The 11,856-nt window shown below is 59.8% G+C and overlaps 1 protein-coding gene across 1 annotated transcript; it reads right to left on the bottom strand.

The window, feature by feature from the left end:
- Window positions 1–6,688: 6,688 nt before the first annotated feature.
- Window positions 6,689–11,129, bottom strand: GLRX (glutaredoxin). Its single transcript, XM_050913458.1, has 3 exons — window positions 10,923–11,129; window positions 8,074–8,188; window positions 6,689–6,917 (listed from the first exon to the last, which is right to left on the bottom strand). Exons 1-2 carry the CDS (start codon window positions 11,118–11,120, stop codon window positions 8,081–8,083), a joined length of 306 nt encoding a protein of 101 aa, XP_050769415.1. The 5' UTR covers window positions 11,121–11,129; the 3' UTR covers window positions 6,689–6,917; window positions 8,074–8,080.
- Between the last annotated feature and the right edge of the window lie 727 nt (window positions 11,130–11,856).

The raw sequence follows: 11,856 nt of genomic DNA, 5'->3' as shown, positions 1-11,856 counted from the left end.
CGTGGGGGTGGCACAAGGGCCGGGAGGGAGCGGAGCAGGGACGGCTCACCCGGGCCGTTGGCCGCTAAGGGGACGCGAGGGGCCGGGAGAAGAGCTGCCTGGGTTTCCCTTCCTTTTGCTCTTCCCTGGCTTCAGCGGGGCTGCTTTTTCCCGGCTCGGCACTGGGAGCTGCTCGCTCGCTGCTCTGGGATCCTGTGTGTGGAGCGGATCCAGCGCTCTGCTGGAGCGTGGTTTTATCCTCCTGCAGCCTCTGTAAAGTGCAGAGCATTCCCCCACCCCTTCTTTTCTAGCAGCCCATTTTCAGACGGAGCCGGGGCCGGGGGCGAGAAGAGGAGCATTTGGTAAATCACGGTCTCCCGGGCGGGAAGTCCGCTTCCCCAACGAATCCTCTGCCCGCTCTTTGCCTTCAGCAGCCCAGCTCTATTGCTTAATCCGCAGCGTTGTTTTGTGCCCAGGTCCCTCGCGTGTTCATCGGGAGACGCTGCATCGGAGGATTATCCGACCTGGAGCGCATGTGCTGCAGGCTCCCCAGAATGCTGCAGCAGATCGGTGCCCTGCAGTAGCTGAAGGGTAAGTCCTGGGCAGGCTCTCTGGCCAGCAGCAATGCTTTTGCACTAGTGTAGACAAATTTGCGGGCTTGTAACACCGAAGCAGGGCTTGACGGAGCGGAGCTGTGTGCCAGTATGCAACAGCAAAGCGGGAATTGGTTGCCGGGATTCCCAGTTGCGGCAGACACCTTGGGACTTTCCTCCTGCCTGCTTGAAAGAACCGTCACCAAAGTCTCTGACAACAGAGGTTTCAGTTGCCAGCCTTTGCCTGGGATCGAGCCAAAACGGCTCAGCTCGTGGCTCGCTCTTTCTTCGAGCCAGCCCCGCAGGACGGAGGCGGAGGGAGGGTGCTGCTCCCGCCAGTGGTTTAGGGACACTCGGACGTTGGTGACCTGTGCCGCCACCGCCGCGTTTGTGTGGGGCGTGAGTGGGAAGGGGCCGGGAGTGGGCTTTGAGGGACGTGGCGAAGGAAAACCCCCGCGCAAAGAGCGACAGCTGAGATATAGATACGTGTAAGTGTGTGGGCTGCGTCAATCCCAGTGCAAGAAGAGAACGCCCGGCTGCTCCCCTACGGCATGCAGAGGAAGGCAGACACGGGCTGGGGCCCGCTGCTCTCGCTCGTCAAGCGTCCCTTCAACAGCCCCGTGTAGCGTGCAGAACGTTTTGGCTTGCACTTGTATCCCACTTCTTCGGAAGCTGAGGGGCAGCTAACTGTGCAAACAGACACGGCTGGGCGGGTGGGTGCGAGCGTGCGCAATTCAAGTGCTGCGTGTGCTACCCGATGAGGAGCTCGGAACCACGGCAGTAGCTCGGAACCACGGCAGTAGCTCGAGCCAAACGCACAAGCGCTCCCGTGGCTGAACGCTGGACTGTGCAGAGTCAGGGGTCCTTGTTTCCCTTGCCCAGTAAAACTGCCTGGGTCGGTAAGTCGGTTTTTAGCAAAGGTGGCCGGACTGGCGCGTGTCATAGACCCTGTGGGTGTACACGCACAAAACCCGTGTGCCTATATACCGACACACAGGTATATCTGCATGCAGGTGAAAGACAGAAGTGTGTGTCCACATGCGAAAGCGCTGTTGCAAAGGTCTGCGGAGCCTGCTCTCGAGTGGTATTGTATTAACCAAGCAGCTGCGAAGAGCAGTCATCTCTACCCTTCACGTCCGCTCTTTCTGCTTGCAGGAGAAAGATGAGCAGGGGCTACGACCTCCTCCGTTGGACACAGACGCTCTGGGAGCAAATCCCTGGCAACTTCCTTCTGCGGGATCAACTGCGGCCTTTTGGCGAACGCAGCTGCTTTTCCTTTCGCTGATACGTTTCGCTTCGATACGTTAACGTCTCCTCGTCCTTTCTGTAGCTCTGGGAAGAGGTCCAGAGCATGATCTGGTTCAGCCCAATAAAATCGGCTTGCTCTAGGCGGCTGCGTTCAGCGGTGTGGTCCTTTCTCGCCCAGACCCACTCATGCACTCAGCCTAAAGGCCTCTGCTCTCTCCACAGTCTTGTGCCCACCCGTCTCTCCCAAGGGCCCCTCTGGAAATGCTCGCTCTTGCCCGTGGCCTGGGACCATTGTCATTCCAAGGGTCTGAGCTGGAGGCGCGCCCAGACTGCGGTCGTGTGTGTCCCCTGCGACGCAGCCTTGAAAACAGCCCCTGCAGCCTGGACCCACGTCCCCTGCCCTGCTGGCGCCCCGTCTCTTGGCTGACGTCTGCCGGCAGGGTCACGACGACTCCTCCGAGCAGCCCCGGCTTGGTGAGGATTTCCTTACAGCACTGAGACACAACCACCGCCCCGCTGAGGCAGCAGGGGCCGGGTTCAGACCTGAAGGCAACGGCGCCGGGGTGGGAAGCGGGCTGTCGGGGAACGCACAGCACGGCCGCTGCCGAGTCAAGCTGGGCCAAGAGCTGCCTTGAACGCCTGGCGTTACAGTAGCACTGCCTCCAGCAGAAGAGCTTCCAGGCTCTTTCAACCTGGTGATGCGGCAAAAGCCCCCAAGTATCCAACCCTTCCAAACTCTGCTCACTTTGATTTCTCTCACCCTTTCTTCCCCCTCCTTTTTCTTTTTAAACCAAAACATTGAGAGCTTCCTTGTGGTGTCTTTGGGGTTGGAAGTGCAGTTAACACCTGTGGAGTCAAAGCTGGCGGCTTTTAAAGCCGGAACCTTCTTTGATTTTTGACAGACAGACAGATGGACAGACAGACAGAGAGACAGACAGCTTAACCCTTGGGATTTGCTGAGCAGGCAGAGCCTAAGGGGCAGAACCCAGCCCAGCTTTACCGTGGCCCCTTGGCAGCTCCTCCTCGACAGAGCCTCCCCTCGAGCACGGTCCCTCTCTCCCAGGGTCAAGCTGGGATGAGGCAGCACGAGCCTGAACTGAAGCTGACGTGCGCAAATTTCTGCCGACGCGGGTTTTTTCAGCCTGCCTGAACCCTCTCCCAGGCAAAGGGCAGTCCTTAAATAGGAGAAGTTCAACGCAGACGTTTCCTCGATGGCACGACAGAGCGTTGTGGAGCTGTTCTCCAGCAGAACTCGCTGCTTCCAGTCCTTTTACGCCACGAGAATCGCCACGGGGTGAAAAGCTTCAAATCTAATCGCAAAGTGTAAAGGTATTGCCCTCCAGAAACGAGGCCAGGTGAGGCTGCTGGAGGAATTTTCGCATGCGTGGGCACACCGTGCGCGCCTGGAGGTACCTCAGAGCCGCTGCCGGAGGGTGTGTTTTGCAGACTTGGGGACGGCGGGCAGGAGCTCCTGCTGCTGATGATGGCGAGAGAAACTGCTCGGGAACAGCGAAAGCTGCGGCCACCCATTTCTCTTTCTAGTGCTTGAAAAAGGCACGCTGCTTCCCTTCTCGCTTAACGTTTTGGCGGAGAGCTATATGGGGGTAATTTTGCCCAAGTTAAATTCCGTGCCATCAGTTGAGTACCCTGGCACTGGAGGGTACTGGAGCTGGAGTATCTGGCCTCCCACAGCGCCTGCTACGTGACCCTTTCCCAAGGGAAGGAAATGGCTTATCCGTGCAGCCGTGTCCCTGCACACGGATTGCAAGCTGCACTGGGACAGGAAAGCAGAAACAGGCAACTAGAGGCGTTAGGTCTAAAAGATTTAGTCTCGTGCAGCGTGACGCTGAAGTAACTCCAGGCAAATCCCAGTATCGGGAAACTTGTGGCAGGAAGGCTCCCTGGAGCGGGTGTGCACAGCGTGCACCTCCCGGAGCAATTGCTGGGACCTGCGCCACTCTCTCCGTTGGAAAAAGCCCAGGTTCTCTCAGGCTGACCTCGCTGCATCCCCCTTAGCTCCCCGGGCAGCGGCTGGTTTTCCTGGCTGCATTTAGCATCACAGCCACGACCTTGTGCATGGCGAACTCTCCTGCAGCCTGATTTTCTCCGCTGCGCCCGCAGGCTCGACATGTCAATACCTGGCGACCGGCGCCCCAAACCTCTCTCCCTTCCACGCTGCAGCTCGCTTTTCCTTGTCCGCTAATGGCAGCCCAGCCACGGTTGTCCACCTCCGCAGGCCCCCACCTGATGCTACCTAGGAGTCATGGGTGGCAGCAGGCAGGTGGCTGCCGACTAGTTGTTCAGGGGTGTGTTTTAACCCTGAGGATGCCTGTCCTGCCCCTGGCCTGTCTTGCACGGCCAGCTCTGAGGAAAGCCCTCCCGAGGCTCTCGACGGAGGGGGAGCCCCCGCAGAGCCAGGCAGGCAGGCAGGCAGGCAGGCAGGCAGGCAGCTCCGGCAGCTGGAAATACAACCCGCAACTGCAGTGCGTGTGGGCACCACACGCCAGGAAGAACGAGCTTTCCACCGCTGCATCAGCATCCTTACTCTCCTGTCTCACGGCACGGCAGCATTCGTACGTGGATTCAAAGAGAGGGTCAGAGCTCCGGTCAGCTCCACGCCGAGAGCCGATGCCACAGGCCGTGAAGTTTTGCTTGTCGAGATTCAGTTGCGTCCCTCTTGTCGCTCCTGTAGGTTTCAGCAGATACTGTCAAGTGTCCGGCCAGATTCCCGGTGCCTTTATCACGTACGAAAGTTAAGCAAATGATACGGTAAGAATCAGTGCGGCAGTAGCGAACGCGGACAAGAGAAGAACAGCAGATACAAGCGGCATGTCCGCCATGTCCCGCTCCCACCCTGCTCCCTTTGCCCCCAGAAACGGGCTTTTGGAAGTGATCTGCCCATACCCCTACCCCAGGGGCCGCAGAAGGGGGGCTGTGCCCCCAAAGGCACCGGGAGCGAGGGGTATCACAAAACCTCCGGCGAGCCCAGCTGGGCTTTTCGCTTGTGCTGCCTTTCCTCTTGGGATCTTTTTCAAGGCCGACAAAACCAGAAGCTGACTCTTCTTCTTGCGGCAGAGAAACGCCTGCACCCCAACCTGGGCCAACTGCGGGAAATCCTCCTGCAGTGCTCTTACCCCTGCGGGTAGGCTTCCCTAGTTCCCTTCACCCGCTGTGCTCTCCCCAAGCCGGCCACCTTTTGGATCGGCTCGTTTGGCGTATGCAGACTTCAAAGGCACACTGAGGGAGCGCCTCGCCTTTGCCGCCGTTTCCAGAGGGGCAATGGGGTGCTTCAGCCAGGTGCCACCCATTCTGAAGGCTAAGGCACACCGGCTAAAACTGACTAGCGGAGCCATCAGTCCGGGAAGAGCATCTGGGCGCAGGACTCTCCCGGCTTCCTCAAAACGAGAGGATGAAAAGTCATACTGAAAGCCGAGAGCGAGGAGAAGTTACGCTGCCCAGGACTTCCCGCGGTGTGGCAAGCCCACGGCCGGTGCCCGGCAAGCAGCTGTGGTACGGCGGTGCGCACAGAGCTGCCCAAACCCAGCTGCCTGACTTTGACCTTCTGAGGACTGCAAAGGAGCGAGCGGAGCTCCAAAGGCCGACTTTTCCGTGCACACCGCGGCAAGTTTCTTCCGCAATGCTGATGCTGCAGAAAACTGAACTTGGGAAGCCCCGTTTGGGGTAGGGGCAGAGCTCTTGTGCTCGCCTGTCACACGCAACGTCCAGTAGCTCACGAAAAGAGAGCGTGGGCCCTGGTGCTGCTTTCCCCTTCCAGACTGGTGCCAGTCAGCACTGGAATGTCTTTATTCTCCTCCTGGGTTAAGCCGTGGTAGGTATTTTCAGCAGCTAAAGTGTGAGTGGGTTGCTTCTAGTTGGCGAGCGGCCCGAGACACTTGCGGGGATTTCTCACCTCTGTGGAGCGGTCCGGGGCTCCCCAGTACGAGAGCGCTGTGGACGTGCTGGAGCGAGGCCAGCAAAGGGCCCTGCAGATGGGGAAGGGATGGGAGCATCTGTTACAGGAGGGGAGGCTGCGAGAGCTGGGGCTGCTCCGCCTGGAGAAGGGGATGCTCGGGGGGGCCTCGCCCCCTGTCCTGGTTTCAGCTAAGACAGAGTTAATTTTCCTCCTAGTAGCTGGTATAGTGCTGTGTTTTGGATTTAGTAGGAAAATAACGTTGATAACACACTGATGTTTTTAGTTGTTGCTAAGTAGTGTTTATCCTAAGTCAAGGATTTTTCAGCTTCTCATGGCCAGCCAGCAGGAAGGCTGGAGGGGCACAAGGAGCTGGGAGGGGACACAGCCAGGACAGCTGACCCAAACTGGCCAAAGGGATATTCCATACCATATGATGTCATGCCCAGAATATAAACTGGGGGAGTTGGCTGGGAGGGGCGGATCGCGGCTCGGAAACTAACTGGGCATCGGTCAATGAGTGGTGAGCAAGTGCATTGTGCACCACTTGCTTTGTATAGTTTAATTCTTTTAGTATTACTATTGTCATATTATCATTATCATTGTTTTTTTTCATTCCTTTCTGTCCTATTAAACTGTCTTTATCTCAACTCACGAGCTTTTTTCCTGATTGTCTCCCCCATCCCAGGGGTGGGGGGGGAGTGAGGGAGCGGCTGCGTGGTGCTTAGTTGCCGGCTGGGGTTAAACCACGACACCCCCATGCAGAAATATCTGATGGAGGAATGAAGACGAGAAATGTTTTCCTTTCACAGGCCATGGGCAAGAGCGAGCATTTCCAGAGGGGCCCTTGGGAGAGACGGGTGGGCACAAGACCGTGGAGAGAGCAGAGGCCTTTAGGCTGAGTGCATGAGTGGGTCTGGGCGAGAAAGGACCACACCGCTGAACGCAGCCGCCTAGAGCAAGCCGATTTTATTGGGCTGAACCAGATCATGCTCTGGACCTCTTCCCAGAGCTACAGAAAGGACGAGGAGACGTTAACATATCGAAGCGAAACGTATCAGCGAAAGGAAAAGCAGCTGCGTTCGCCAAAAGGCCGCAGTTGATCCCGCAGAAGGAAGTTGCCAGGGATTTGCTCCCAGAGCGTCTGTGTCCAACGGAGGAGGTCGTAGCCCCTGCTCATCTTTCTCCTGCAAGCAGAAAGAGCGGACGTGAAGGGTAGAGATGACTGCTCTTCGCAGCTGCTTGGTTAATACAATACCACTCGAGAGCAGGCTCCGCAGACCTTTGCAACAGCGCTTTCGCATGTGGACACACACTTCTGTCTTTCACCTGCATGCAGATATACCTGTGTGTCGGTATATAGGCACACGGGTTTTGTGCGTGTACACCCACAGGGTCTATGACACGCGCCAGTCCGGCCACCTTTGCTAAAAACCGACTTACCGACCCAGGCAGTTTTACTGGGCAAGGGAAACAAGGACCCTGACTCTGCACAGTCCAGCGTTCAGCCACGGGAGCGCTTGTGCGTTTGGCTCGAGCTACTGCCGTGGTTCCGAGCTACTGCCGTGGTTCCGAGCTCCTCATCGGGTAGCACACGCAGCACTTGAATTGCGCACGCTCGCACCCACCCGCCCAGCCGTGTCTGTTTGCACAGTTAGCTGCCCCTCAGCTTCCGAAGAAGTGGGATACAAGTGCAAGCCAAAACGTTCTGCACGCTACACGGGGCTGTTGAAGGGACGCTTGACGAGCGAGAGCAGCGGGCCCCAGCCCGTGTCTGCCTTCCTCTGCATGCCGTAGGGGAGCAGCCGGCCGTTCTCTTCTTGCACTGGGATTGACGCAGCCCACGCACTTACACGTATCTATATCTCAGCTGTCGCTCTTTGCGCGGGGGTTTTCCTTCGCCACGTCCCTCAAAGCCCACTCCCGGCCCCTTCCCACTCACGCCCCACACAAACGCGGCGGTGGCGGCACAGGTCACCAACGTCCGAGTGTCCCTAAACCACTGGCGGGAGCAGCACCCTCCCTCCGCCTCCGTCCTGCGGGGCTGGCTCGAAGAAAGAACGAGCCACGAGCTGAGCCGTTTTGGCTCGATCCCAGGCAAAGGCTGGCAACTGAAACCTCTGTTGTCAGAGACTTTGGTGACGGTTCTTTCAAGCAGGCAGGAGGAAAGTCCCAAGGTGTCTGCCGCAACTGGGAATCCCGGGAACCAATTCCCGCTTTGCTGTTGCATACTGGCACACAGCTCCGCTCCGTCAAGCCCTGCTTCGGTGTTACAAGCCCGCAAATTTGTCTACACTAGTGCAAAAGCATTGCTGCTGGCCAGAGAGCCTGCCCAGGACTTACCCTTCAGCTACTGCAGGGCACCGATCTGCTGCAGCATTCTGGGGAGCCTGCAGCACATGCGCTCCAGGTCGGATAATCCTCCGATGCAGCGTCTCCCGATGAACACGCGAGGGACCTGGGCACAAAACAACGCTGCGGATTAAGCAGTAGAGCTGGGCTGCTGAAGGCAAAGAGCGGCAGAGGATTCGTTGGGGAAGCGGACTTCCCGCCCGGGAGACCGTGATTTACCAAATGCTCCTCTTCTCGCCCCCGGCCCCGGCTCCGTCTGAAAATGGGCTGCTAGAAAAGAAGGGGTGGGGGAATGCTCTGCACTTTACAGAGGCTGCAGGAGGATAAAACCACGCTCCAGCAGAGTGCTGGATCCGCTCCACACACAGGATCCCAGAGCAGCGAGCGAGCAGCTCCCAGTGCTGAGCCGGGAAAAAGCAGCCCCGCTGAAGCCAGGGAAGAGCAAAAGGAAGGGAAACCCAGGCAGCTCTTCTCCCGGCCCCTCGCGTCCCCTTAGCGGCCAACGGCCCGGGTGAGCCGTCCCTGCTCCGCTCCCTCCCGGCCCTTGTGCCACCCCCACGGTTCTCCTCTGCCTGCACCGGAGGGGGGGCGATGGCTGGGCACGGTCCTCTCCCAGACGTCTGCCTCCGTCCCTCCCGAGGGGTGCAGACAAGCAGTGCTCCGTGTCCAGCGCTCGGAGGACCGTGCTGCGGCGCTTTCTGGTCCCGAGGAGACCTTGCTGCAAGAGCGGGCTGCGGCAGGGAGCCTGCCTGCACCGTGGGTGCCTGGGGACGGGGGCCGTCCCCACGAAGGGGGTGCTTACGGCACAAGGCCGGGCGGGAACCAGAAGCGTTCCTCTGGCTGGCGTGGGCAAGGGAAGCCGTGTCTTCCTGGGGGGACCGGGAGAGAAGAGAGCTTTGAAGAGAGCCCAGGCAAGTTTGGTCTTCATCCTGCGTGGCCGAGGTGGGGAACACCGCTGCCCGAGAATCCCCGGAAATCCCCCGAGCCCCAGCAGCAGCTGAGGCCAGCCTTCTCCTGGGGACACGCCGTCCCCGGCGGCACTCGCCACCCCTTTTGTCCTCCCCGATGCCGGCCAGCCCTCTCCCCCATCCCTCTGCTGCTGGGAAATCACCTTCTGCATCCAGTAACTGACTTCTCTCGCTGGCAAACCTCACGCCGTCCTGCTGCAGCCTGGAAACCTGCTTCTGCTTTCTAATTTCTGCTCGCTGCTAATCCCATCGCTCCCCCTCCCGCTGGGAAGCCAGCTTCTGCTTTCGGGCTGCTGCTTCACTACCAAAGCTGCCCATCCTCTCCCCCCCACGCAAATTCCCAGCGCTGCTGGGAAAAAGGCTTTCTGCTGGCAGTTCCGGGCGCTGCTCGGCGCTGCCGCTGTGATGCAGCAGATGCTCAGCTGTGGGGCTGTCAGGTTTCCTGCGGTCGGCAGGGATGGCCTGGCACGGCGGGCAGGGGCCGGGCGAGGCGCAGTCGGGTGAACAGGGCTTGCCTAAAAGGCCCGGCGCTAGAGAGGGCTGGGGCTGCCGGAGCAAACGGAAAGGGCCTTTCTTGGCAAGCGGGGTGGAAAAAGGGCAGCCCCAGGGCTGAGCTTCGGGACGCTGGGGCGTCGGATGCTCTCCCGAGAAGCCGAGCAAGACGCCTGGCCTGGGCCTGCGCGACACATGCCGTGACGGCCCCGCCAAGGCTGGAGGCTGCCTCCCCTCCAGCCATGCCAGCCCTCCCTCCTGGGCTGTCTGCCTCGCAGGGCTGGGGGAAGGCAGCCGTGCCCACGGGCTGCCGCCCCGTTGCCGAGCTGGGGATGGGGACGGGGAGCCAAGCGAGAAATGCGCTCCTCTGCGAGAGGCTCGCCTTGAGCAGGCAGGGTCGGACGGCAGCCAGGACAGAGGCTTGACCCGAGAGCGAGGACTGTGCAGGAGGCGCGGGCAGCCGTGACAGCGGGTCCCCAGCCTTTGCCTTCTGCTTCACCTCAGGGAGGCGGCCGGGCTTTGGTATCGTTACGGGAGAGTGGGGAGGGAAGGAGAAAGGCGTGCTCGTCCCGCAGAGGTGCGACCAGCCCTGAGGGCTGCACTGCCTGCCCTGTGCGGCAGCGCTTCTGAGGAACCGGCTGCCTGCAACTCAAGCACAGAGCTCTGCTCCCGGGGACAGATCGGATTAGTTCGTGCAGCCTCCAAAGAACGGGCCGCGAAATTCTGGAAGCGCGGCATCTGCTTCACGGCCAGCTGCAGGGATGCGATGCGAAACGCTGCTTCTGCGTGAGGTCAGAGGGGAAAGCAAGCGGCCACCTTCAGACAAACGCGCGGCTCTGGGTTCTCGCCGCTCTGCAAAGCTGGGCTGCCTCGGGCAGCGCCGTGGCAAGATCTCTGGAGGAGCTTCAGAGCAGAACAGGAAGGTGCCCCTCTCCCCCAGCCCTCCTTCAGCCGGCAGGGTCCCGGTCCAAGCCTCACCGTCAGGCTTCTTCCATGCCTCTGCCCTGCCTCTTCCAGCAGCAGAGGGGTTTGGAGGAGGCACAGGGGTGCCGGGAGGTGCCGCAGCTCCCCGGGAGCAGCCGGCGGCGGGCGAAGCTCTGCGCCCCCCCGGTCCCCGCGACGGGGAGCGGGCTGCACGCCTCGGCACGGCAGCGCGGATCCCTGCAGTGGCAGTGGCCGCAGCCGCAGGAGGAGCGGAGCGATGGGGACGAGGGGCGCTTTGAAAAGCGGGGAAGGGGAGCGGCTTCTCCCGGGGATCTGGCGTAGAAAGCAGCGGGGAAAGAGACCCGGCTTCAGCCTCTGCAACGCCCGGCCGCATTAGGGGGCAGCCGGGACAAAGGGTCAGCAAAGTCGGACATACGACGGCGAGAGAGAACTTACGGTGTTTTGCCCTGTTGTTTGCTGGAAGTAATCCTGGACGTCCCCCCGCCCGCTGATATCAAACACTTGCAGGTGTCCAGGCGCGAAGCTGTATTGCTTGAGCATCTCCATGGCGTTCCTGCAGTAGGGGCAGCCTGCCTTTACGAACAGGGTTACTTTGTCATCCCTGATTTTGCTCTTCACAAACGTATCAGCCATGCTGCTTTTTCAAGAGGAGCAGGAACGCTGCCCTTCCCCAGCGAGTTCCCCGGCTGGTGCGGCAGCAGCAATCTCCCTCCGAGATATTTATTTCCCTCCCTGAAAACTCCTCCCCAGGAGGACGGAATCTCTTCAGCAGGCCCTCTCTTTTACAGCAGCAATACTTTTACTTTCTATCTGGCTTTGTAGGAAATCCCAGCTGCCGACCAAAGGAACCGTAGAAGAGCGGGAAGGCACCTAGCTATCGGGCGGTGTTTCGGTGCGCGCGCTCTGGAACAAGGTTTGCAGGAGCTGCTCGTGAACTCGGGCCCTGGCTGAGGCCCAGCTCCCGCTGTTGCCTCTCTGCCCTTCCGCAGGTTCGGCTCTGCCTGTCCTGCCCCTCACCTCACCCGCTGCAGGATGCTAAAACCGCCTTGGGGCGACAGTACAGGCACCGGGAAACCTGCAGGCAAGTGAACTGGCATCCCTCCTTTCGCCATACAGGCTTCTCATCCCAGAAGTGGGGGGGAAAAACCCCAAAGCCTTTTGCGCGTACATATTTCTACCTGCAAACCTTCCGGAATGGGTGGGATTCCCTGCCTCCAGGTTCCAAAAGCGCCTCAGCGGCTTCTCAGCCTGCGTCAGTTCCCAAAGGGCCTGTGTTTTACCCGCAGGTGTGAACTAAGAACCAAAAGGGTTCAGAGAACCAGTTGCAGAACTGAAAAAAGTCCCAAGCTGTTACTGTAGCGGACCTATG

This window comes from Gymnogyps californianus, chromosome Z, assembly GCF_018139145.2.
Source record: "Gymnogyps californianus isolate 813 chromosome Z, ASM1813914v2, whole genome shotgun sequence".
NCBI lineage: Eukaryota > Metazoa > Chordata > Aves > Accipitriformes > Cathartidae > Gymnogyps > Gymnogyps californianus.
Note: the sequence above shows the minus strand (reverse complement) of the source record. Positions and strands in the feature narration are given on the sequence as shown.

Coding starts and splice junctions, on each gene's coding strand:
- GLRX (XM_050913458.1), bottom strand. CDS start 11,120: ATGGCTGATACGTTTGTGAAGAGCAAAATCAGGGATGACAAAGTAACC. Junction 8,189..10,922: donor AAACAACAGGGCAAAACACC/GTAAGTTCTCTC, acceptor TTTTGTGCCCAG/GTCCCTCGCGTGTTCATCGG.